The sequence below is a fragment of the Jaculus jaculus genome, chromosome X, assembly GCF_020740685.1.
Source record: "Jaculus jaculus isolate mJacJac1 chromosome X, mJacJac1.mat.Y.cur, whole genome shotgun sequence".
In the NCBI taxonomy this organism is placed as follows: domain Eukaryota; kingdom Metazoa; phylum Chordata; class Mammalia; order Rodentia; family Dipodidae; genus Jaculus; species Jaculus jaculus.
Window position 1 is genome coordinate 50,395,470 of NC_059125.1, and position 24,219 is coordinate 50,419,688.

Genomic DNA, 24,219 nt, shown 5'->3' on the forward strand with positions numbered 1-24,219 from the left:
CCTTTAATCCCAGCACTCGGGAAGCAGAGGTAGGAGGATCACCATGAGTTCAAGGCCACCCTGAGACTCCATAGTGAATTCCAGGTCAGCCTGGGCTAGAGTGAGACCCTACCTCGAAAAACCAAAAAAAAAAATTTTTTTTTTCACAAAATAGCTTTCCATCAGTATGTCTGCTCCGTCTTTAAGCAGGTTCGCCGCGAAGCTGTGTCCAGGAGACAAGGACACTGCAAGCCTACACCATGCCTTTCTTTGAACTTGCAGAGGAGGCTGGGCATTAGCCTTGATAATCACTTTACAATCCAAAGTTCTGAACAGGCCTTCAAGATTCTTTCTTGATGCCATGCTTTTGAAAAAGAATGAATAGGGGCTGAGGGATGGCTTAGTGGTTAAGGCATTTGCCTGCAAAGCCAAAGGACCCAGGTTCGATTCCCCAGGACCCATGTTAGCCAGATGCACAAAGGGGCGCATGCATCTGGAGTTTGTTTGCAGTGATTGGAGGCCCTGGCATACCCATTCTCTACCCCCCTCTCTTTCTCTGTCAAATAAATTAATTAAAAGAAAAAGAATGAATAGAATGTGCACATGGGATTGGCAGTATCTGGGCTAAGAAAGAGTGTAAGCTAAAGTATGATGATCTCACAGAATGTTTGCTTCCATTCAAAACAATGCAGTGAAGCCAGGCGTGGTGGTGCACACCTTTAGTCCCAGCACTTGGGAAGCAGAGGTAGGAGAATCACCATGAGTTCAAAGCCACCCTGAGACTACATAGTGAATTCCAGGTCAGCCTGGACTATATTAAAACCCTACCTCAAAAAAACAAAAAAGAAAAACGATGAAGCGCATGGACGCCATCAAGAGGCAGCAAAAAGCCGGGCGTGGTGGTGCACGCCTTTAATCCCAGCACTTGGGAGGCAGAAGTAGGAGGATCGCCGTGAGTTCAAGGCCACCCTGAGACTACAGAGTTAATTCCAGGTCAGCCTGGAATAGAGTGAGACCCTACCTCAAAAAAAAAAAAAAAAAAAAAGAGGCAGCAAAATAAGCTGATGAAGGAGGGGGGAAGTACACCACTTCACCTCACCACTGGGTCAAGGGGGAGTCACAGCTGATGGTGGCTGCTTTTCTCATTCTCCATTTTCCACTGGGAAGATTGTGTCATGAAAACCTCATCATTAAAATATGTAAAAATAAAGGATTACTCCATCCTAAAAAAAAAGAAAGAAATACATGATTTGGATAAAGGGAAGATATTTTGTGCTCTTTGCCAGGAAGATTTTGGTGACGCATTAGTTACTTATTGGTAACAAATTACTGCAAAATTTACTAGCTTAAAACAATAAACATAGGCATCACAATGCACCACATGTGAGGTTGAGGCAGGGACTCAGAAGTTGGGGTATTTATTTAATGAGACCCTGTCTCAGGACAAAAATAAATAAATAAAACAAGACATAGGCTGGAGAGATGGTGTAGCAGATAAGGTACTTGCCTGCAAAGCCTAAGGACCCAGGTTTGATTCCCCAGAACCCACGTAAGTCAGTTGCACATGGTGGCACACGGATCTCGAGTTAGTTTGCAGTGGCTAGAGACCCTGGTGCACCCATTCTTGCCCTCTCCCTCTCTAATAAAATTTTGTTAAAAATTACCAAACAGCTGGGCGTGGTGGCGCATGCCTTTAAGTCCAGCCTTGGGAGGCAGAGGTAGGAGGATCGCTGTGAGTTCGAGGCCACCCTGAGACGACACAGTGAATTCCAGGTCAGCTTGTGCTAGAGTGAGACCCTACCTCAGAAAAGAAAAAAAAAAAAAAAACCTAAACAAGACAATAAACATCTCCCATGGTTTTGGAGGATCAAGATTTGGCAACTGGGCATGGTGATGCATGCCTTTATTCCCAACGTTAGGGAGGCAGAGGTAGGAGGATCGCCATGAGTTTGAGGCCAGCTTGAGACTACCTGGTGAATTCCAGGTCAGCCTGGGTTAGAGTGAGACCCTACCTTGAAAAAAAAGAGAAAGAGAAAGATTTGTGCAATGGCTTAGCTGAGTAGTTCATAGGATTGTTGTAAGGTTGTCAGCCTACACTAATTATCTGAAGACCTGGACCCAATTCTAAGAAGCCCTGATCATGTGGCTGATGACAGGATACCTTAGTTCCTTGACACCTGGTCCCCTCTATAGGCCTGCTTGTGACATACCAATAAACATTCCATAGTGTGCAATCTGTGAGAGAACAGTAAACCAAAGTACCTTTTATGACCCAGTCTTAATGACATGCCATCACTTCTGCCTCATTTTGTACATTTAATTTCAGTTTTTTATTTCTTTTTTTTTTTTTTTTTTTCATTTTTCGAGGTAGGGTCTAACTCTAGCTCAGGCTGACCTGGAATTCACTATTAGTCTCAGGGTGGCCTCGAACTCACGGCCATCCTCCTACCTCTGCCTCCCAAGTGCTGGGATTAAGAGCGTGTGCCACCATGTCTGGCTCATTTTATACATTTAAAACTGAGTGTTGGGGTTAGAGAGATACTTCAGTAGCTAAAGGCTCTTGTCTGACAGCCTGGGTTAAAATTCCCCAGTACCCATGTAAAGCCAGATACACACGGTGATACATGTGTCTAGAGTTTATTTGCAGTGGCTAGAGGCCCTGGTATGCTTATTCTCTCTGTATCTTCCTCTCTCTCTCAAATAAATAAATATTTGTTTTAGAGAGAGAGCAAGGTAGGGGAAGAAAGAATGGGCACGCCAGGGCTTCTGGCCACTGAAAATAAACTCCAGATGTATGTGCCACCTTGTGCATCTGGCTTTAAGTGGGTACTGGGGAACTGAAGCTGGGTCCTTTGGCTTTGCTGGCAAAATCCTTCTAAGCCATCTCCTCAGCCCATAAATAAAATATTTTAAAATACATTAAAAGCTGGGCACTCATTCTCTCTCAAATAAATACTTTTTTTTTTTTTTAAAGCTAAGTGTCAGGGGAACAGAAAAAAAAACACACACACACAAAAAAACAACGTGTGTTGGGCTGGTGAGATTGCTCAGTAGTTAAGAGCACTTGCTGTGCAAGCACGCCTAAGGAGGCTTGAGAAATACTCAAGTCTCACTCTAGCCCAGGCTGATCTGGCACTCTGTAGTCCCAGACTGGACTCAAACTCACACCCACGGTGATAATCTTATCTCTGCATCCCAACTGCTGGGATTAAAGGCACCCACCACCATGCCCAGCTGGTTTTTGTTTTTATTTTATTTATTTGTTTATTTTTGTTTTTCGAGGTAGAGTTTCACTCTAGCCCAGGCTGTCCTGAATTCACTATGTAGTCTCAGGCTGGCCTTGAACTCACAGTGATCCTCTTACCTCTGCCTCCTGAGGGCTGGGATTAAAGATGTGCACCACCACAACTGGCTTGTGGTTTTTGTTTTTTCAAGAATCTTGCTATATGGCTACCCCAGGCTGACCTTGAACACAAAATGCTCCTTTCTCAGCCTCCCAAGTACTGAGATTATAGGTATAAATCATCATGCCCTGCTAAAGTGCCAACTCATCTTTTCCTCCTTCTCATTCCTCCTCCTTTCTTCTCCTTTCTCCTTTTTCTTCCTCCTCTTCCTTCTTTGAGACAGAATGTCACTATATAGCCCAGGTGTATTTTAAAATCTCTACAAGTAATATGTCATTTATTCCCAAGTCTATATATTCAATCTCTGTGTGTGTATGTTTTTCTTTTTTTTTTTTTATGAGCAACAGACACAGAGAGAAAGACAGAGAGAGGGAGAGAGAGAGAATGGGCGCGCCAGGGCTTCCAGCCTCTGCAAACGAACTCCAGACGCGTGCGCCCCCTTGTGCACCTGGCTAACGTGGGACCTGGGGAACCGAGCCTCGAACCTTAGGCTTCACAGGCAAGCGCTTAACCGCTAAACCATCTCTTCAGCCCATGTGTGTATGTTTTTCGAGGTAGGGTCTCACTCTAGCCCAGGCTAACCTGGAACTCACTATGTAGTCTCAGGGTGGCCTTGAACTCATAGCAGTCCTACCTGTACCTCCCAAGTGCTGGGATTAAAAGTGTGTGCCACCATGTCTGGCCAATTAAAAAATATATTTATTTATTTGCAGACATCACACTTACAGGGCAAGTTATTTGTCCACTGAGTTGATTCCCCACCTCTTGTTTCTTTGTTTGAATACAGGGTTTCACTATGTAGCTCAAGCTGACAGGGGACTTGCTATTGTAGCCCATACTGGCTTCAAAATCACTATCCTCCTGTGTTTCCTGAGGATGACAGGACATCTGTCTCAATGATATGGTAAAACATGACACAGCTCTCTCCATTCTCCACTCTCTGTTGGTGTTCAAACAGAGGGAACTGCACATGCTAGGAAGCACTCTACCACTGAACAAGGATTAAAAACCTTAATCTAGGGGGGAGGAGGGTATTACCATGGGATATTTTTTATAATCATGGAAAATGTTAATAAAAATTGTGGGGAAAAAACCTTAATCTAAAAGCAAGACTAAAAAATTAATAGGGTGGCTGGAGGGATAGCTCAGCGGTTAAGGTGCTTACCTGTCAAGCCTAACGGCCTGGGTTCCAATCCCCAGTACCTGCACAAACCAGATGCACAAGGTGGCGCATGCATGTGGAGTTAGTTTGCAGTGGGTAGAGGCTCTGGCCCACCCAGTCTCTCTCTCTCTCTCCATATATGTATGTGTGTGTATGCATATATGTGTGTATATATATATATATATATATATATATATATATATATATATCCTCTTTTCTTCAAATAAATGAATAAATAAAACATTAAAAGTATTTTTTTTTTGGCCAGGCATGGTGGAGCACGCTTTTAATTCCAGCACTCGGGAGGCAGAGGTAGGAAGATTGCCATGAGTTCAAGGTCACCCTGAGACTCCATAGTGAATTCCAGGTCAGCCTGGGCTAGAGTGAGACCCTACCTCGAAAAACAAAAAAAAAATTTTTTTTTTTGGGGGGGCTTTCAAGGTAGGGTCTCACTCTAGCCCAGGCTGACCTGGGAATTCCCTATGTAGTCTAAGGTGGCCTCGAACTCACTGCGATACTCCCACCTCGACCTTGTGAATGCTAGGATTAAAGACATGTGGAATCATGGCCATTTTAAAAAACATTTTTAAAATATTTGTTTAGGGGAGAGAGAGAGACAGAGAATCAGAGAGAGAGAGAGAGAGAGAGAGAGAGAGAGAGAGAATGGGCACACCAGAGCCTTTAGCCACTGCAAACAAACTCCAGATGCATGCATCACCTTGTGCATCTGGCTTCTCTGGTTACTGGGGAATCAAATCTGGGTCCTTAGGCTTTGCAGGCATGTGCCTTAACCACTAAGCCATTACTCCAGCCCAATAAAATATTTTTTTAAGTTAAAAGAATAAACCATAGGGGAGTGTCTTTGAAGCTTAGGGGAAAGGGTTTTTTGTTTTTATCTTTTTAGAAGTACAGACCAGCCAGGTATGGTTGTGCACAACTTTAATTCCAACACTTGGAGGGCAGAAGTAGGAGGACTGCCATGAGTTCAAAGGCCACCCTGAGACTACATAGTGCAATCCAGGACGGACTGAGCTAGAGTAAGACCCTACCTCAAAAAGAAAGAAAGAAAGAAGGGAAGGAGGGAAGGAGGGAGGGAGGGAGGGAGGGAGGGAGGGAGGGAAGAAAGAAAGAAAGAAAGAAAGAAAGAAAGAAAGAAAGAAAGAAAGAAAGAAAGAAAGAAAAGAAAAGAAAAGAAAAGAAAAGAAAAGAAAAGAAAAGAAAAGAAAAGAAAAGAAAAGAAAAGAAAAGAAAAAAGAAAAGAAAGAAGTACAGACCAGTTGGACGTGGTAATCCCAACATCCGGGTGATCAGGGTGATGGGGGCAGGAGGTTCAAGAGTCACAGGCTGCCTGACATACATAACGAGACCCTGTTTCCCCTCTCCCCCAAAAAAGGTATGAACCATAGAGGCAAAAGTGATTAGGTCTTAAAGACAAAATAACACAAATGTCAGAGTGAGAAGGTACATGTATAATTTCTAACACCTACAGAGTTAATAATTAGGTTGGGAAGAATCCCTGAAAGCTCAGAAGAGAAATTAGGGGAATTAGCCCAACAGGAATATAGATGAATAGCAGCTGAAGGTTAACAAGTCTCTAGTTTATATTGGGGATGGTGGTGGAGTAGGGGATAGTGGCTGGACAAACATTCTATGTATATAAAATGTATTTTCTGGGGGCTGGAGAGATGGCTTAGCAGTTAAGGTATTTGCCTGCAAAGCCAAAGGACCCAGGTTCAATTCACCAGGACCCACATAAGCCAGATGCACAAGGTGGTGCATATGTCTGCAGTTCATTTACAGTGTCTGAAGGCCCGGGCACGCTCATTCTCTTTCTCTCTTTCTCTTTCTATCTCTCAAATAATAAAATTAAAATTAAAAAAAAATAAGTTTTAAAAATTTAATTTAAAAAATTTTTAAAAAATTAGTTTCTGAAGGCAAACAGATTAGGCACTGAAGGCTGGAAAAGACCAAATTGTAGTGGGCTCAGATGCTACTTGCTTTGGTTTCGCTGTGTATTGTGAAAGTCCATTCTGTGGATCAAGAGCTCAGCTCATCAGAGTGACAGCAAAATTCTTTCTGTGGACTTGGATTTACACCCTTTGAAGATAGGAGACATCCTGCTTTGCAGTAGACATCTCAGGAAATCTGATGGGGAAAATAAAGAAGAAGCATAAGGGGAAAGTCAGGAGGGTCAGGCACTCAGAATTATAGGGCTTGGGGGCTGGAGATATGGCTCAGTTGTTTAAAATGCTTGCTATCAAATCCTGCCATTCCTGGTTCAATTCTCTAGTGCCCATGTAAAGCCAGATGCACAGAGTGGCACATGTGTCTCCAGTTCATTTGCAGTGGCAAGTGGCCCTGGCATGCCCATATGCTCTCTCACACTGAAAATAAATAATACGTATAAGGGGACCTTTAGAAATGGCTCAGCAGTTAAAGGCACTTGCTTGCAAAGCCTGACAGTCTGGGTTCAGTTCCCCAGTACCCAAATAAAGCCAAATGCACAAAGTGGTGTGTGCATCTGGAGTTTGTTTACTGTGGCAGGCCCTGTTGTGCCCATTCTTTTTTTTTTTTTTTTTTTTCGAGGCAGGGTCTCACTCTAGCTCATGATGACCTGGAATTCTCTATGTAGTCTCAGGGTGGCCTTGAACTCACAGCGATCCTCCTACCTCTGCCTCCCAAGTGCTGAGATTAAAGGCATGCACCACCTTGCCTGGCTCTCTCCTTTCAAATAAATAAAAACATACAGAAGAAATACAGGAGCTGGGCATAGTGGTATACCCACGCCTTTGATCCCAGAATTCAGGAGGCAGAGGTAGGACGCTGACCATGAGTTCAAGGCCAGCCTGGGACTACAGAATGAGCTCCAGGTTAGTCTGGGCTATAATGAGACCCTACCTTGAAAAAAACTAAAAGAAAAAAAGGAAAGGAAAATAGACGAAGGAAAAAAGAGAAAGAGTGTGACATCAAGGAAAAGTAAAGGGTAATGACTTCAGGGAAGTAGGTGATAAAACATCAAGGCTTTGGAAGATGAGAGGTTAGAGGACCTGAAGGTAAAGAAGGATGACATCAGAGTAAAATAGGGCCAGAGAGATGGCTTAGCAGTTAAGGTGCTTGCCTGAAAAGCCAAAGGATCCCCGTTTGATTCTCCAGGACCCATGTAAGCCAGATGCACAAGAGGACACATGCATCTGGAATTTGTCTACAGTGGCTGGAGGCCCTAGCATGCCCATTGACTCTCTCTCACTCTCTACCTCTTTCTCAAATAAATAAAAAATATTTTTAAAAAAGAGTAAAATAGTTTACTCAGCAGGGATCTACTGCTATAGTGAGGACCTCATACCCAATATGGGAAATGACGTCAAAGGCAGTGAAAATGACATCAGGAAGGGAAAAGGACCTAACATATTTCAGCCGAGGAAGGGAAGCCAATGGCTCAGCTAGTAGAGGAATTAGATTAGGGTGCACCAATCACATAAAGGTCGTCTCTATTCCCGGAAGCGCATTCAGATCGTGGCTGGCTTCGCTGATCCATCCCTTCCTCTCCCTCCTCCTCTCCCTCCACCTAGCCTCAGCCAATGAGCACGCACGTCGGCGCGCACTTGGGGACGTTCTGTGACGTGTCTGCTTTATCAGGCGTCTTCCCGCGCCGCAGCCTCCCTGTTCTCCTTGCACCTCAGAGCTTGCTGTTTCTCAGGCCGTTTCCCTTTTTAATTTCCAGGTAAGCAGCGTATGTCGTGTCGAGCGGCCACTCCTCACCTCACTCCCTTGCGTCTTACCAGCCGCTAGCGGGCAGCGTGAGTCGGGAGAGTAGCGGTCACTGACACGTTGGCTTGCGCTTCCCGGGGTGGGCGAGTCCCTTGCTTGGAGGTAAAATCTTTTGTTGGTGGGAGGCTGGCGCGCTGCATCCGAATGCAAGGAGTTCCGGGAGGACCGGCAATCTTGCTGTCGGCAGTGACCACGCGACAACCGATTTTTGCTGCCCCCCTTTTCCCACGTGACCGCCGCCATCTTGTGCGGGCAAAGAGGTAACGCAAGGCTGTTCTGGGCCTGCGCGGTGATACAAAATGACGGGCGTGGTGGAAGGGGATGTTGTGGGCATGCGCGGTAGTGGCCCTCAAATGGCGGCTGTATGCAACCAGCTCTGCTGATTCCGGCCTTTTCCGTCTTGTGAGTTCCTGTCTTTTAATGTGTTTTCCATGATCTCCTGTTCTCACATCACTGACATCCTCCTGTCCTCCCACATTTACTGTTTCAACAACGCATACTCTCTATAGGACTTCGGTTACCTGCCATGTCTTCTGAAGAAGGAAAGCTGTTCGTGGGAGGGCTCAACTTCAACACCGATGAGCAGGCGCTTGAAGACCACTTCAGCAGCTTTGGGCCTATTTCTGAGGGTGAGATCTAGACCAGACCCGCAATGTATGGGGGGAGGGGAGTAGGAGCAAGCTTGGAATCTTTGCAAACCATGGAATATTAGAGAAAAGTCAGGACTTTATGCTTGAACTGCTCAACTTTTTGTTTTTCTATGCCTAAGGCTAGATAGGCTGAGAAGTATCCACTAGGATACAGGATTAGTGGTGGCAGGGACATGTCCATTCTCCCAAGTGCCACAGTTCTAGATGTGCCCCTCCGTGCTTGGCTCTTCTACTTACTGTTTGCCTTTTCAGGCCACTTCTTCCTACTTAACTCTTTCTGGTGCTGACGGATCTACCTTTCTTTCACATTTTCTAGTGGTTGTTGTCAAGGACCGGGAGACTCAGCGATCCCGGGGTTTTGGCTTCATCACCTTCACCAATCCAGAGCATGCCTCAGATGCTATGAGAGCCATGAATGGAGAGGTGAGGTCTCCTACCTGCAGAGGGGCCCTCTCCCTATCTGCCACATTCTCCTTTCTTTCTGTTTTTCCTTCTGTGTCTGCCAGGGGCAGCGTGGCCATGAAGCCCCGCAGTGTCCACTCACAGGAGCATGACTGCCTTCTGTTCTAGGGGGTGGAGGGCAGCGGCAGACAGAGCCGTGCTGCCTGGGAGGCGACGACTGGTCCTGCATGAGGCCGAGAAGCCACCTGTGGATGGTTGACCTGCCCTGGGCTTAGGTAGTAGAGTCTGCAGACCTGTGGGCCTGGCCCGGAGAGGACCTCGTGAGTCTTCTGGGATGGACTCTGAAGCCTCAAACCAAGAGAGTTGTCTAGCCCTAATAGTCGGGCAGCTTAGAGGAGTGGGGAGGAGAACTCAGCCTGAGTTCAGTCAAGATGTAAGTAGCGGCAGGGGGAACACGGTGGATTCAGGTCATTTTGTGGGATTCTATAGCTCCTGGTGAAGCCATTGTGGTCAAAGGAGCTTGTTCTGGAGCATGGCACCCAGAACCTGGTGCCCAGCAGGAATTTCTGGGCTCTTGCTTACCTGCCCATGCCCATTCCTCTCTCACCACTCCCCTGACTGACTGCCAACCCATCCTCCTTGTGTCTCCTTCCATACCTAGTCTCTGGATGGGCGCCAGATCCGTGTGGACCATGCAGGCAAGTCTGCCCGGGGCACCAGAGGGGGTGCCTTTGGGGCCCATGGGCGAGGTCGCAGCTACTCCAGAGGTAAGTGCTATGGTAAGTTTGGTTGCAGGGTGCTGGAGAGATCTGGACAACTGCTATTTTAAGTATTTGTCTGCTGTAGGTGGTGGGGACCAGGGCTATGGAAGTGGCAGGTATGACAGTCGACCTGGAGGATATGGATATGGATATGGACGGTCCAGAGACTACAGCGGCAGGTGGGTAACTGAAAGGTTAGAGTATTTTGATCCTGCTGCTGTCCTTAGGAGCTTAGTAGCCTGCTGTTAGTAGTAGCTAATGCTATAAAATTGGACTTTTCTACATTATATTGTACATACAAAATTTAACGTGTATACTTATAAATTACTGCCTGTTGTATAGAATACATTCCTGTAAAACAATTGCACTTTTTCCCAGAAGCCAGGGTGGTTATGACCGCTACTCAGGAGGAAATTACAGAGACAATTATGACAACTGAGATGAGACATGCACACATAATGTAGGTGAGACATGAAAATTGGCAATGAGCTGGCCTCTGCCCATCAGACCCTGTGCTGTTTCTTTTCTTAGCTTTTTTTCTGGCTTCACTGCTCTGTTTCTGCTGCTGTTTTACCTTGCCTGGCCAGCCCATCATACCTCTGTTTGGCTTTTCTTGCTGTCAGTTGCATGTCAGGGCTAGCTGTCTTGCGGGATGTTCTAAAAACTCATCTGTTGTGACCTGCTGTGTGGGAGATGGTGGAAATAGTTGTTGATATTGTCTAGCATCTTTATCAACTTTGGGAGGTGAGCATATTGTCAGCCTGTTTCTTCCTGACATCACAATTCTACCCCTTCTTACTATTCTCAGATACACAAGGAATAACACTTCTGATCCAGGATCGTCCTTCCAAATTGCTGTATTTATAAAGATTTTTGGAGCTGCGTTGAAACATCTGTTTTAGTACACCTATTTTTGAACTGAGCTCCCAAGGTAGCTTGTTAAAGACCTTTTAGAAAGCTCCATGTTTTCTTTACACATTTTTTCTCATTTGAAGACAAATTCTGAGACATTTCTAGAATCCCAATATTTGCCCTTTTGCCAGAATTTTTGGGATTATTCTGATAAAAAAAAAGTGTGGACAGACTGATGTTTTTAAAATTAATATGTATCTAGGAACATTTGTAAAACTTGTACACAATGTTTATTATGGCCAGAAAGTAATTTCTGAATGTACCTGTAAGCAGTCTGCATCAAGAACATGATTACTTAGATGTTTTTTATTCAAAACCACCACACTGATTGTATAGGAAACCTTCTTTAAAATGTTTGTGACTGTCATTTTTTAATACTGGAAGAAAAAATATTCTGTTGTGTCTCATGTAGTGTTTAGGATGTCCTTCATGGAGCTAATTAAAAGATGATATCTGAATACAAATTGATACTGATAATGCTTTTTTCCTTACTCGACCCAGTTTTATGAATGAAAAATCAAGGCAAGTCAGGAGGAAAGCCTGAAAAATTTGGGATGGGCAGGGACTGCCACAAAGGTTGACACCTCAAGTTACAAAGTTGGGTCACATTTGGAATTGGTTTGTGGTTATACATAGAGATAGGAGGTGCTTTGGATACAGATAATAGTCAATTCCCTTGTGGCTGGAGTTGGGTTTTCTGAGATAGTTTCTTGGTCCTTTCTAATCAGTGTTGTACTAGGATTTGACATTTCTGGGCTTTTCTTGAGTGCGAGGTAAAGACGCTCCTCCCAAGATTATTTGTGTATCTGTGAGAAAGTTGATTTGAAACAGGGTTCTGAGCTCAAGATTAGTTTAAAATTCCAGAATTCAGAAATGGACTCTACTACTTCCCCAGCTATTTAACCTTTGGTGTGGGTCATTTAATCTCTGCTTTCCTTATTCTTGTGGGCATTTCAGTTTTTGGAGGGTTAAGTGACTTGAATAGGGATATAAAGCCACTGAGGACAGTTAGTAAAGCTCTCAGGCACAGGGATCTAGTCTTGATGGCATTGGGTCTTGAATAGGAAGGCAGTGATAGCCCTTTAAATCTTTAATTGGTCTGTTTCTCAGTTCTACCTTTACCTTTAGAAAGTCACAGTTCTAGTGTCTGTTTCTTGGGGCCCCATGGGTGTTATCCATTGGTTCCAATGTGGAACAGAAGTGAGCTTTATGGTTGTAATCTGACAGAGCCAAATACCTCTGTGTTGCAGACTGGAATATATTCTAAACTGCTTTCTTCATTCATGAGACATGGGAGACCTATATTGAGTCTCAGTCCTGAAGGTCTGGCTCCAGAGTCTCCCAACTAGCTAGGGTTGAGCCCCGAGGACCCTTCTTTCTCCCACCCAAATGGTCATGAATTTGCTTTGGCAGGTGGAATGAAGACTCAGGAACTTCTCAGACTTCTGCCTCACTGAGCCAGGCCCAGGTTATAGGGCACTGTGGCTAACCCCACCAGGTGGGTACTTGGTCTGAGGAATCATTCTATGCTGGGCCTGTGGGGAGCTAAGGTGGTGGGAGGAAAATAGTAACTCTTATCCTAGTTTCATCTGAGATAGGAGTCTATAAGCATCTACAAAATGACAATGCAACAAAGTGTTTGCCTAGGTATGATCAATAAAGGCCAAGCCCTCAGACTTGTGTAACTGTTATCAGTTTGTTCTGCTTTCCAGATAACAAGAGGTTTATTGTAATAAAAAAATTAAAAAATATTTTCATTTGTATATATGTGTGTGTGTATGGATGCTCCACAATCTCTTGCCCCTACCAACACCAAATGCATATGCCACTTTTTGTGTCCACCTTTACATAACTGCTGGGGAATTCTACTGGGCCAGTAAGCTTTGAAAGCAGGCTCCTTTGACCTCTTCATCCTGGTCTTGTAATAATTTAGCTGTGGGATACCTATCTATTGTCAAATGAAAAGGGCAAAGGAGGAACCCAGCAGGTTTTTTTTTATGGTAGGGTCTCACTGGCTCTGGCTGACCTGGAATTAACTATTTAGTCTCAGGGTGGCCTCATGGCGCTCCTCCTACCTCTGCCTCTGTCCCTGCCCCTGTCGGGATTAAAGGCATGCACCACCACGCCCAGCTTCCCAGCAGTTTTTGTGATACAGTCCCTGATAAAATTTTAGGCTTAAGGTGTTGTTTTTTTTTTTAATTTTTTTTAAAAAATGGATGCACCCCCTTGTGCATCTGGCTTACATACTTTCTGGGGGATTGAACTGGGGTCCTTAGGCTTTGCCAGCAAATGCCTTAACCACTAAGCCATTTTCCCAACCCATACTTCTAAGGCTTTTTAGAAATGCTTGTTAGTCTGCAATGACTACTTCAAGCTCTCCCTGAGTCTGTGTGTGTGTGTGTGCTGGGGGGGGGGGGGGGGCGGGGCATTTTTGTCGTTTTTCAAGGTGTAGGTAGGGTCTCACTCTAGCCCAGGCTGACCTGAAATTCACTATGTAGTCTCAGGGTGGCCTTGAATTTACAGTGATCCTCCTACCTCTGCCTTCCAAGTGCTAGGATTAAAGGCATGCACCACCATCCCCTGCCTTGAGTCCTTTTGTAATCCTGAGAATCAGACTCCTGGGCCTTGTACTTGTAGGGAAGCACTCTTAACCACTGAGCCTAAACATTTCCATTATGTAAGTCCTTTGCAGGATCAAAAACAAATGAAGAGGCTGGAGAGACGGCTTAGCGGTTAAGGTGCATGCCTGTGAAGCCTAAGGACACCAGTTTGATTCTCCAGGTACCATGTAAGCCAGATGCACATGGTGGCACATGCATCTGGAGTTGGTTTGCAGTGGCTAGATGCCCTGGCATACCCATTCTTTCACTCCCTCTCTGTCTCAAATAAATAAAATATTATAAAAACAAATTAAGATGCCCTTTTCAGGTCCTAAGTCCTGCCCTACTTGGATACAACTCACAATTTTTTTTATTTTTTTATTTTAGGGGTTTTTCAAGTTAGGATCTCACACTATCCCCGGCTGACCTGGAATTTACTATGTAGTATCAGCACTGGGGAATCAAACCTGGGTTGCTGGGCTTTGCAGGCAAGCACCTTAACTGTTGAGCCATCTCTCCAGTCCCTCTCCCCTCTCCTCTCCCACCCTGAGGTAGGGTTTCCTCTAGCCCAGGCTGACCTGGAATTCACTTTGTAGTCTCAGGGTGGCCTTGAATTCACAGTGATCTTCCTACCTCTGCCTCCAGAGTGCTGGGATTAAAGGCATGTACCACCATGCCTGGCCTGTTTGGTTTTTTAAAGCCAGATCTCACTGTAGTCCAGGCTGACGTGGAATTCACTATTGTAGTCTCTAGGTAGCCTTGAACTTATAGCAATCCTCCTACCTTTGCCTTCCAAGTGCTTGGATTAAAGGCCTTCACCACCACACCCCCCAAATCAACAGAAGTATTTTATTGTTTCAAATAAAAAATTGTTCTTAAGATCCAGGATCTTGTTTCTGTGTGTAGCTGGGTAACTTAAATCTTACTTTTCAGCCTGCTGCACTGTTCCTTTTTCAGAAGCATAGATTCCATCCAGAAACTTTGGGTTATCCTTGTTTTTAAAGGTGGCTTGTTGAATCAAAACAGCTGAATTTGAAACAAGCTCAATATAATTTCCTTCAAGGATTAACTCATTTTTCTGGGCCTGAGACCCAGAACAAGCAACACCTGTTGTCATCCGAACCCTGCAATTGTATTTTTCCCCCAAGAAATTTCCTATTTTCACAAGAGACCCATTTTTCTGAATAATGATGTTGGTGGGGAAGTGAGCATACATGGACCTCATCTAGTAATGGAAGCCAATGTAACACACTTGATCGTGCTCTGGACATAACTACAGATAATATGAACAGTAGCCAGTTCCTTTGTATTTCTCCACCATTTGTCAACTTGTAGACTATTTTTTTTTTCTTTCCCAGGTTACTCAGTTCTACATTGATGTGGTTGAAGTCCCTCCAGAGGATTTCTCTGGGGTCTTTCATGATAACTCTGTGTCTCTTCAGAGTGATGGTGACATTTTCTGGGATGTCGACAACCCAGTTGCTGAGAATACTCTTCATTCTCACAGTAGATGCAGCAAAGAGAGAGCATCTTACATCATTGCCCACACCTGTAATCTCAGGGTGGCCTCGAACTCATAGTGATTCTCCTACCTCTGCCTCACCAGTGCTGGGATTAAAGGTGTGCCGCACCACACCTGGCTCACCTGGCTATTTTTAATTTTTTTTTTTCTCCTTATTTGCAAGCAGGGAGTTGAGGGAGAGAATGGGTGCGCAAGGGCCACTGTAAGCAAACTCCAGACACATGTGTCACTTTGTGCATCTGGCTTTACTTGGGTACTGGGAATTCGATTCTGGGCCATCAAACTTGCAAACAAGCACCTTAACTGTTAAGCCGTCATTTCAGCCCCAACCCTTTATTATTTTTTCTTTTCTTTATTTTTATTTTTAATTATTTATTTGAGAAAGAGAATGGACCTCCAGGGTCTCCAGCCACTACAAATAAACTCCCATTTGTCATCTTGTGCATCTGGCTTACAGTTGTTCCTCAGGAATCAAACCTGGGTCCTTTGGCTTTGCAGGCAAGCACCTTAACTGCTGAGGCATCTCTCCAAATGTCTGTCTGAGAGAACGAGGGAGAGAGAGGCAGTTAAGCAGAGAATGGGTATACCAGTCCCTCTAGCCACTGCAAGAAATGAACTCCAGGGCTGGAGAGATTGCATAGTGGTTAAACGCTTGCCTGTGAAGCCTAAGGACCTTGGTTCGAGGCTCGATTCTCCAGGACCCACGTTAACCAGATGCACAAGGGGGCACACGCATCTGGAGTTCATTTTCAGTGGCTAGAGACCCTGACGCGCCTATTCTCTCTATCTGCCTCTTTCTCTCTGTGTCACTATCAAATAAGTGAACAAAAAAAATTAAAAAAAAAAAATGAACCCAAGACCCATGTGCCTCCAGCTTTCCATGAATACTGGGGAATTGAATCTGGTTCTGTAGACTTTGCAGGCAAGCACCTTAACCACTGACTCTTCTCCAGCCCTCCCCTCTTTTTAGAAATGTTTGTTTGAGACAGGAGGAGAGACAGACAAAGCTTAATGAATTCCAGGTCAGCCTAGTTTAGAGCAAGACCTTACCTCCAAAAATAAAATAAGGGCTGGAGAGATGGCTTAGTGGTTAAGGCAGTTGCCTGGAAAGCCAAAAGACCCAGGTTCAATTTTCCAGGACACATGTAGGTGGCACATGTGTTTGGAATTAATTTTCAGTGGCTGAAGGCCATGCTGTGCCCATTCTTTCTGCCCCTTTTGCTCTTTATTTCTCAAATACATAATAAATCATTTTTAGTACAATTAAAAGAAGCATGATGTAAGCTGAGCTGGTGGTGCAGGCCTGTAATCCCAGCACTTGGGAGGCAGGAGCATGTCTACAAATTGGAGACTGGGTCTTAGAAAAATATGAGATCTATTAGAAAAAAAAAAAAATCAAGGGCTAGCTGGGCACGGTGGCACACACCTTTTAAGCACTTGGGAGGCACAGGTAGATAGACTTTGCAGGCAAGCATCTTAACCACTGACTCCTCCAGCCCTCTCGCCTTTTTAGAAATATTTGAGACAGGAAGACAGAGAAAGCTTGGTGATCACTGAATTTGAGGCCACTCTGAGAGTACATAGTGAATCCCAGGTCAGCCTGAGCTAGAGTGAGAAGCCTACCTTGGGGAAAAAAGGGGAGGGGGCTGTGCTTATTTACCCTATAATCACCCATGAAGCCCAGGGCTGCTTCTGTTCCAGGCTCACAATCTTGTTCTGAATCACTCACTGGGCAAGTTGAATTAAGACTGCCCCTGACCCTCCCCTTCTCCCTTTTAGTTAGTCCACGACCTCTACCACTGAGCAATACCCCCAGCTCTGACCAGTTCCATCTACTAACTCAACATCATTAAACTAGTATTTTCTGTATTAAGTACTAATTTATGCAATTTCTTATTATTTTGACAACTAGAATGTCAGCTTGATGAAAATAGGCACTATTTTGTCAAAGTTACTGCTGTTTCCTTGGTGCCTGACACCCAGAAGGAACTGAAGTAATTTTTTCCAGAAAGCTGGCTTGCTATTTCTGCCTGCTGGAAACCACTTGTGTGGTCTCTTGAGGCTTTTCTCAACTGGAGGAATCTCGTTTCTAACTTGGGCAATGGAGAATTATCACTGAAAACTTTTGAGTTTGTAAAAACTTTAGCTTCAGGGTTGGAGAGATGGCTTAGCGGTTAAGCGCTTGCCTGTGAAGCCTAAGGACCTCGGTTCCCCAGATCCCACGTTAGCCAGATGCACAAGGGGGCGCACGCGTCTGGAGTTCGTTTGCAGAGGCTGGAAGCCCTGGCGTGCCCATCCTCTCTCTCCCTCTATCTGTCTTTCTCCCTGTGTCTGTCACTCTCAAATAAATAAATAAAAAATGAACAAAAAATATTAAGAAAAAAAAAAAAACTTTAGCTTCAGAGCCAAATACTTTCCATCAGGAAATGCTGGCATTTAACTTATGACTTCATGCCCTATTTCCCACTTGATCCATGTAGAGAAGAAAAGTCAGGGATGATTTTTCAGCTCCATATCTCCTCACATTTCACTACCTGGCTTTCACCCCAGACACCTAGGCTTTCCTTCAAGTAATGTTCCACTCTGTTCCCTGAAGTTTGGCAGATTTCAGCCTGTGATAGTTAAGTAAAGCACATAGCCAGTGTAATCCAGTGTTTTCTTATGCATTTCTAAACTCTGGAAGCCAAATAGAAATGAACATGTCAAGAAAGAATGAATCTGGCAGATACGGCCTTTCCACCAGTGCAGTCACTATTGTAGCCAACGATATCTTCAAAGAACTCTGAGCCACCTGTTTTTTTGTTTTTTTTTGTTTTTTTTTAGGTACGGTTTCATTCTAGCCCAGGCTGACCTGGAACTCACTATGGCCTCAAACTCACGCGATCCTCCAACCTTTACCTCCCAATTGTTGGGATTAAAGGCATGTGCCACCATGCCCAGCTGTTTCTTGTTTTTTAATATTTTATTTATTTTGAGAGAGAATGGGCATGCTAGGGCCTCCAGCCACTACAAATGAACTCCAGACACATGAGGCACCTTGTGCATATGACTTAACATGGGTACTGGAGAATCAAACCTGGGTCCTTAGGCTTTGCAGCAAGTGTCTTAACTGCTAAGTTATCTCTCTCCAACCCACCGCCTGTCTCTTCTGTCTCAGTATGCTTTGCTGGAACCGTCCCATCATCCCTCTGGCATTAAAATTGCCCTGGATAGCTGGGTGTGGGTAGGAGAATTGTCATGAATTCGAGGCCACCCTGAGACTACATAGTGGATTCCAGGTTACCCTGGGCTAGTGTGAAACCCTACCTCAAAACCAAAGGGGGATAAATGCCCTGGATCTTGTCAGAATGAATGGGGCTTGAGGTCCCCATTGGCTTGAGCTTAGATCATGATTGTAACCAAAAGTCACTCAAAACCCTCAGGAGTTGGTGACAGTTGGGGTTTTGGTGACAATATGCCTAGGCCACGAGACTCCATCACCCACTAACTTGGCAGTTATGCAGATAAATTTGCATGTTCTAAGCTCCCAAAAAACTGAAAGTGCCACCTTTGATCATCTTATTAAAACTAATATGGGGTTGGAGAAATGGCTTAGAGGTTAAGGCGCTTGCCTGCAAAGCCAAAGAACCCAGGTTCAATTCCTCAGGACCCACGTAAGCTAGCACACATCTGGAGTTTGTTTGCAGTGGCTGGAGTCCCTGACATACCCATCCTCTCAAATAAATATATATTTTAAAATATAAGAAAATAAAACATGGCCGGGTATGGTGATGTACACCTTTAATCCCAACACTCAGGAAGCAGAGGTAGGAGTATCACCGTGAGTTCGAGGCCACTCTGAGACTCCATAGTGAATTCCAGGTCAGCTTGGGCTAGAGTGAGACCCTACCTTGGAAAGAAAAACCTAATAGCATGTAAATGATATAAAAATGAAAATTGTGGGCTGGAGAGATGGCTTAGCGGTCAAGCGCTTGCCTGTGAAGCCTAAGGACCCTGGTTCAAGGCTCAATTCCCCAGAACCCATGTAAGCCAGATGCACAAGGGGGTGCGTGCATCTGAAGTTCCTTTGCAGTAGCTTGAGGCCCTGGCGCGCCCATTCTCTCTCTGCCTCTTTCTCTCTCTGTCACTTTCAAATAAATAAATAAATAAAACATTTAAAAAAAATTGTAGAGCCGGGCGTGGTGCCACACGCCTTTAATCCCAGCACTCTGGAGGCAGAGGTAGGAGGATCACTGAGTTTGAGACCAACCTGGGACTACAGAGTGAGTTCCAGGTTAGCCTGGGCTAGAATGAAACCCTACCTTGAAAAAAAAAAAGAAAAATTGGAAATTGCAGAATAACAAATGTTAAGAGGGAGGTAGCTGTGGTCATCCTAACAACTCATATATGACTTCTGCACCTGAAATACTTCTAGAAGGTGAATCGGTTATCTGTTTTTTGTTTTTGGTCTTTTGAGGTAGGGTGTCGCTCTAGCCCAAGCTGACCTGGAATTTCTATGGAGTCCCAGGGTGGCCTTGAACTCACGGCAATCCTCCTGCCTCTGCCTCCCAAGTGCTGGGATTAAAAGCATGTGCCACCACACCTGACAATTTTTTAAGGATATTTATTTATTTAGGCAGAGAGAGAGAGAGATGCACCACTTTGTGTATCTGCCTTTATTTGGGTATTGTTGAAACTGAACCTGGGCCATCAGGGTTTGTAAGAAAGTGCCTTTAACTGCTGAGACCTTCAGACCAATTTTTTTTTCTTTTTTTTTCCCTGGGGGGGGCAGGGGCTTTTAAGGTAGTCTTACTCTAGTGCAGCCTGACCTGCAATTCACTATGTAGTCTCAGGCTGCCCTCAAACACAGTGATCCTCCTACCTCTGCCTCCCCAGGCCTGTTCTACAAAAAAAAATCGCTTTTTTTTCTTTTTTTTTTTAAGGTAGGGTCTTTCTCTAGCCCACGCTGACCTAGAATTCATTGTGTAGTTTCAGCGTGGCCTCAAACTCAAAACTGACAGCAATCTTCCTATCTCTGCCTCCCAAATGCTGGGATTAAAGGGCTGTGTACCACACCAGGGCCAACTTCAACTCTTGATCATTCTGCCTCCACCTCTAGAGTGTTGGATTTATTAACCATGCCCGGTTAATAAATTATACTCATTCCTGAATGATAAATTATATTTGCACGTGCCATACCAAAGCCTAAGACTTTGTTTGCTACTCTGAAAACAAGATTAAAGCTGGGCATAGTGGCGTGCGCCTTTAATCCCAGCACTTGGAAGGCAGAGGTAGGAGGATCACCATGAGTTCAAGGCCACTCTGAGAATACATAGTGAATTCCAGGTCAGCCTGGACTAGAACGAGACCCTACCACAAAAAAACCAATAAATAAATAAAAAGTAAAAACCAAGATTAATAAACGGGACGTGGCGCATGCCTTTAATCCCAGCGGTTGGGAAGCCGAGATAGGAGGATCACTGTGTGAGGGCAGCCTTAGACTACACAGTTTATTCCAGGTCAGCTTGAACTAGAGTGAGAACCTACCTCAAAAAAACAAAACAAAACAAAAAAATCAGTTAAAGTAAGGGGACAAAAGATGGGCTAGGGAGGTTGCTCAGTGGTTAAAGGCACCTTGCTTGCAAAGCCTGCCAATCTGGGTTCAATTTCCTAGCCATCCACATAAAGCCAGTTTTCAGGGGAAAAAAAAAAAAAGATGGTGCTTGCATTTGGCATTCTGGCATTCACTTACAACAGCAAGAAACACTGACATGCTCATACATACAGGCCCAAGCGTGTACAAACACAAACACTGAATAAATCAAAATTAGCCCAGTGGGATGGCACACAACTTTAATCCCAGCACTCCAGAGGCTGAGGTAGGAGGATCCCCATGAATTCTAGAGTAGCCCGGGACTAAAGAGTTAGTTGTGAGTTCCAGGGCAGCCTAGATGAGATCCTACCTCGAAAAAAAGAACAATAGTTAAATTGACTATTTCTCTGTTCCAGATGCTAGTCAAAGTATTACAAGTAGTAACTCATCTAGTTCTCACAATAACTCTAGAAGACAGGTTTTTTCAGATGAAGAGACTGAATCACAAACAGGTTATGTGACTGGCCTGAGATCACATAGCTCAGAATTGGCAGAGCCTCTCCTCATGGCCATGTCTTGTGAAATAAATTATATTGCCTCTTGAAATAGCAAATGTTCACATAGTAACTGGTACAAACACTTTGTGCATTAATGATTAATTCTTATCTATTCCTGTCATTACCTGTGGTATCAAAACGAAGGCTTCTTAAACTTTTTCTACTCACAATTTTGTTTTGCCCAAGATTTTTTTTTTTCGAAGTAGGGTCTCACTCTAGCTCAGGCTCACCTGGAATTCACTATGTAGTCTCAGGTTGGCCTCAAATTCATGGCAATCCTCCTACCTCTGTCTCCCGAGTGCTGGGATTAAAGGCATGTGTCACCACACCCGGCTGCCCAAGAAATTTTTTTTTAAAGATTTATTTTTATTTATTAGAGACAGAGGGAGAGAAAGTGAGAGAGAGAGAGTGGGCATGCCAGGGCCTCTAGCCACTGCCAACAAACTTCAGATGCATGTACTGCCATGTGTATCTTACGTGGGACCTGGAGAATCGAACCTGGGTCCTTAGGCTTCACAAGCATGTGCCTTAACCGCTCAGCCATCTCTCCAGCCCCCAAGAAATTTTTTAGCAACCTTAGATATATAAGTATACAATACAGGTGTAGAAATCAAACACTTACTCATAAGAAACCATAAAGGAAAAAAAAAATTTTTTTTGATTTTTCGAGGTAGGGTCTCACTCTGGCCCAGGCTGACCTGGAATTCACTATGTAATCTCAGAGTGGCCTCCAACTCATGGCAATCCTCCTACCTCTGCCTCCCAAGTGCTGGAATTAAAGGCATGCACCACCATGCCCCGCTCTTATTTTTATTTTTTAAAATATTCTATTGGGCTAGAGAGATGGCTAAGTATTTAAGGCATTTGCCTGCAAAGCCTAAGGATCCTGGTTCTATTTTCCAGTACCCACATGTGGTGGTTTGGTACAGGTGTCCCCCATAAACCTAGGTGTTCTGAATGCTATTTCCCCAGCTGGTGGCAATTTGAGAATTAAAGCCTCCTAGAGGGCTGGAGAGATGGCTTAGCGGTTATGCGCTTGCCTGTGAAGCCTAAGGACCCCGGTTCGAGGCTCGGTTCCCCAGGTCCCACGTTAGCCAGATGCACAAGGGGGCACATGCGTCTGGAGTTCGTTTGCAGAGGCTAGAAGCCCTGGCGCGCCCATTCTCTCTCTCTCCCTCTATCTGTCTTTCTGTCTGTGTCTGTTGCTCTCAAATAAATAAATTAAAAAAATAAATAAATAAAGCCTCCTAGAGGGACTGGAGAGATGACAGTGGTTAAGGTGCATGCCTGCAAAGCTTAAGGATCCAGGTTCAATTCTCCAGGTCCCACATAAATCAGATGCACATGGTGGCACATACATCTGAGTTCATTTGCAGTGGCTAGAGGCCCTGGCATGCCCATTCTTATTCGCTCTCGCTCTCCTCTCTCAAATAAATAAAAATAAAATCTTTTTTAAAAATCCTCATGGAGGCTGTGAATTGTTGGGGGTGGGCCTAAGGGTGTTACAGCCAGCTTCCTCTTGCCAGTGTTGGGCACACTCTCCTGTTGCTGTTTTCCATTTGATGTTGGCTAGGAGGTGATGTCCACTCTCTGCTCATGCCATCATCCTCCCCTGCCATCATGGAGCTTCCCCCTCAAGTCTGTAAGCCAAAATAAGTCCTCACCCCCCAAAATGCTGTGGTCAGGTGTTTTCTGTCAGCAATGTGAACCTGACTGCAACACCACTAAAGCCAGATGCATAAGGGGACACATGCTTTTGCAGTTTATTTGCACTGGCTAGAAGCCCTGATGCGCCCATTCTACCTCTATCTGCCCCCCCCCCGGAAAATAAATATATAAAAACTTTAGAAAAATGAGCCAGGAGTGGTGGTGGCACATTCACCAGCACCTGGGAGGCAATGGTAGGAGGATCGCCATGAGTGTGAGGCCAACCTGAGACTACATAGTGAATTCCAGGCCACCTTCAGTTAGAGTGAGACCCCACCTCAAAAAAAATTAAAACAATGACTGTTATGGGGAGGTAATATGATGGAGAATGGAATTTCAAAGGAGAAAGTGTGTGGGGGGAGGGAGGGAATTAACACGGGACTTTTTTATAATCATGGAAAATGCTAATAAAAATTAAAAAGTAAAAAAAAAAAAATTAAAAAAAAGTTTTAAAGCCTTGATAGGGCTGGTCATGGTGGTGCAAGCCTTTAATCCCAGCCCTGAGGAGGTGGAGGTAGGAGGGTCACCATGAGTTCAAAGCTACCCTGAGGTGGCTATATAGTGAATTCCAGGTGAGCCTGAGCTAGAGACAGACCCTACCTCAAACAAACACACAAAAAAGCCTTGATCAGGTTGGAGAAATGGCTTAGCAGTTAACACGCATGTCTTTGAAGCATAGGGACCCAGGTTTGATTCTCCAGGCCCCATGTAAGCCAGATGTACATGGTGGTGCATGTGTCTGGAGTTGGTCCGCAGTGGCTAGAGGTCCTGGTGCACCCAATTCTTTCTCACTCTCTGTCTCTCCCTTCCTCCCTGTCACAGATATCTTTTTTAAATGCCTTGATAGGCTTTAAAAATATTTTATTGCAGCTGGGCATGGTGGCACATGCCTTTAATCCCAGCATTTGGGAGGCAAAGGTAGGAGGATTGCCATGAGTTCGAGGCCACCCTGAGACTACATAGTGAATTCCAGGTCAGCCTGGGCTAGAGTGAAACCCTACCTTGGAAAAAAAAAAAAAGAAAAATAATAATTTGTTATTGGGATGGTGAGATGGATTAATGGTTAAGGCACTTGCCTGTGAAACCTAAGGACCAAGGTTCAAGTCCCCATTACCCATGTAAACCAGGTGGACACAAGGTGGCACACGCATTTGGAGTTCTTTTGCAGTGGCTAGAGGTCCTGGCATACTCATTCTCTCTCTCTCAAAATAAAATAAAAAACC

At 44.6% G+C, this 24,219-nt stretch overlaps 1 protein-coding gene and 1 pseudogene across 5 annotated transcripts; one reads left to right on the forward strand and one right to left on the reverse strand.

Annotated features, from left to right (window-relative positions):
- The first annotated feature begins 8,111 nt into the window (after positions 1-8,111).
- On the forward strand, positions 8,112-11,502 carry Rbm3 (RNA binding motif protein 3). Of its 5 annotated transcripts, none has more exons than XM_004672813.3 (7): positions 8,112-8,266; positions 8,823-8,942; positions 9,280-9,386; positions 10,027-10,132; positions 10,212-10,305; positions 10,505-10,590; positions 10,935-11,502. In XM_004672813.3, the coding sequence occupies exons 2-6, from the start codon at positions 8,840-8,842 to the stop codon at positions 10,563-10,565; spliced, it is 471 nt and encodes a 156-aa protein (XP_004672870.1). In that variant the 5' UTR covers positions 8,112-8,266; positions 8,823-8,839; the 3' UTR covers positions 10,566-10,590; positions 10,935-11,502. The 5 variants fall into 5 exon arrangements, with proteins under 5 accessions (XP_004672870.1, XP_004672869.1, XP_004672872.1 ...); XM_004672812.2 differs by having other exon boundaries at positions 10,505-10,586; XM_004672815.3 differs by having other exon boundaries at positions 10,508-10,590.
- Positions 11,503-14,560: 3,058 nt separating this feature from the next.
- On the reverse strand, positions 14,561-15,137 carry LOC101614572 (annotated as a pseudogene).
- Between the last annotated feature and the right edge of the window lie 9,082 nt (positions 15,138-24,219).

What these genes read in the sequence shown, in the direction of transcription:
- Rbm3 (XM_004672813.3), top strand. Translation starts at nt 8,840, where the DNA reads ATGTCTTCTGAAGAAGGAAAGCTGTTCGTGGGAGGGCTCAACTTCAAC. An exon ending in TGAGAGCCATGAATGGAGAG is followed by an intron (nt 9,387 to 10,026) that starts GTGAGGTCTCCT and finishes TTCCATACCTAG; the next exon opens with TCTCTGGATGGGCGCCAGAT. An exon ending in AGGTCGCAGCTACTCCAGAG is followed by an intron (nt 10,133 to 10,211) that starts GTAAGTGCTATG and finishes TGTCTGCTGTAG; the next exon opens with GTGGTGGGGACCAGGGCTAT.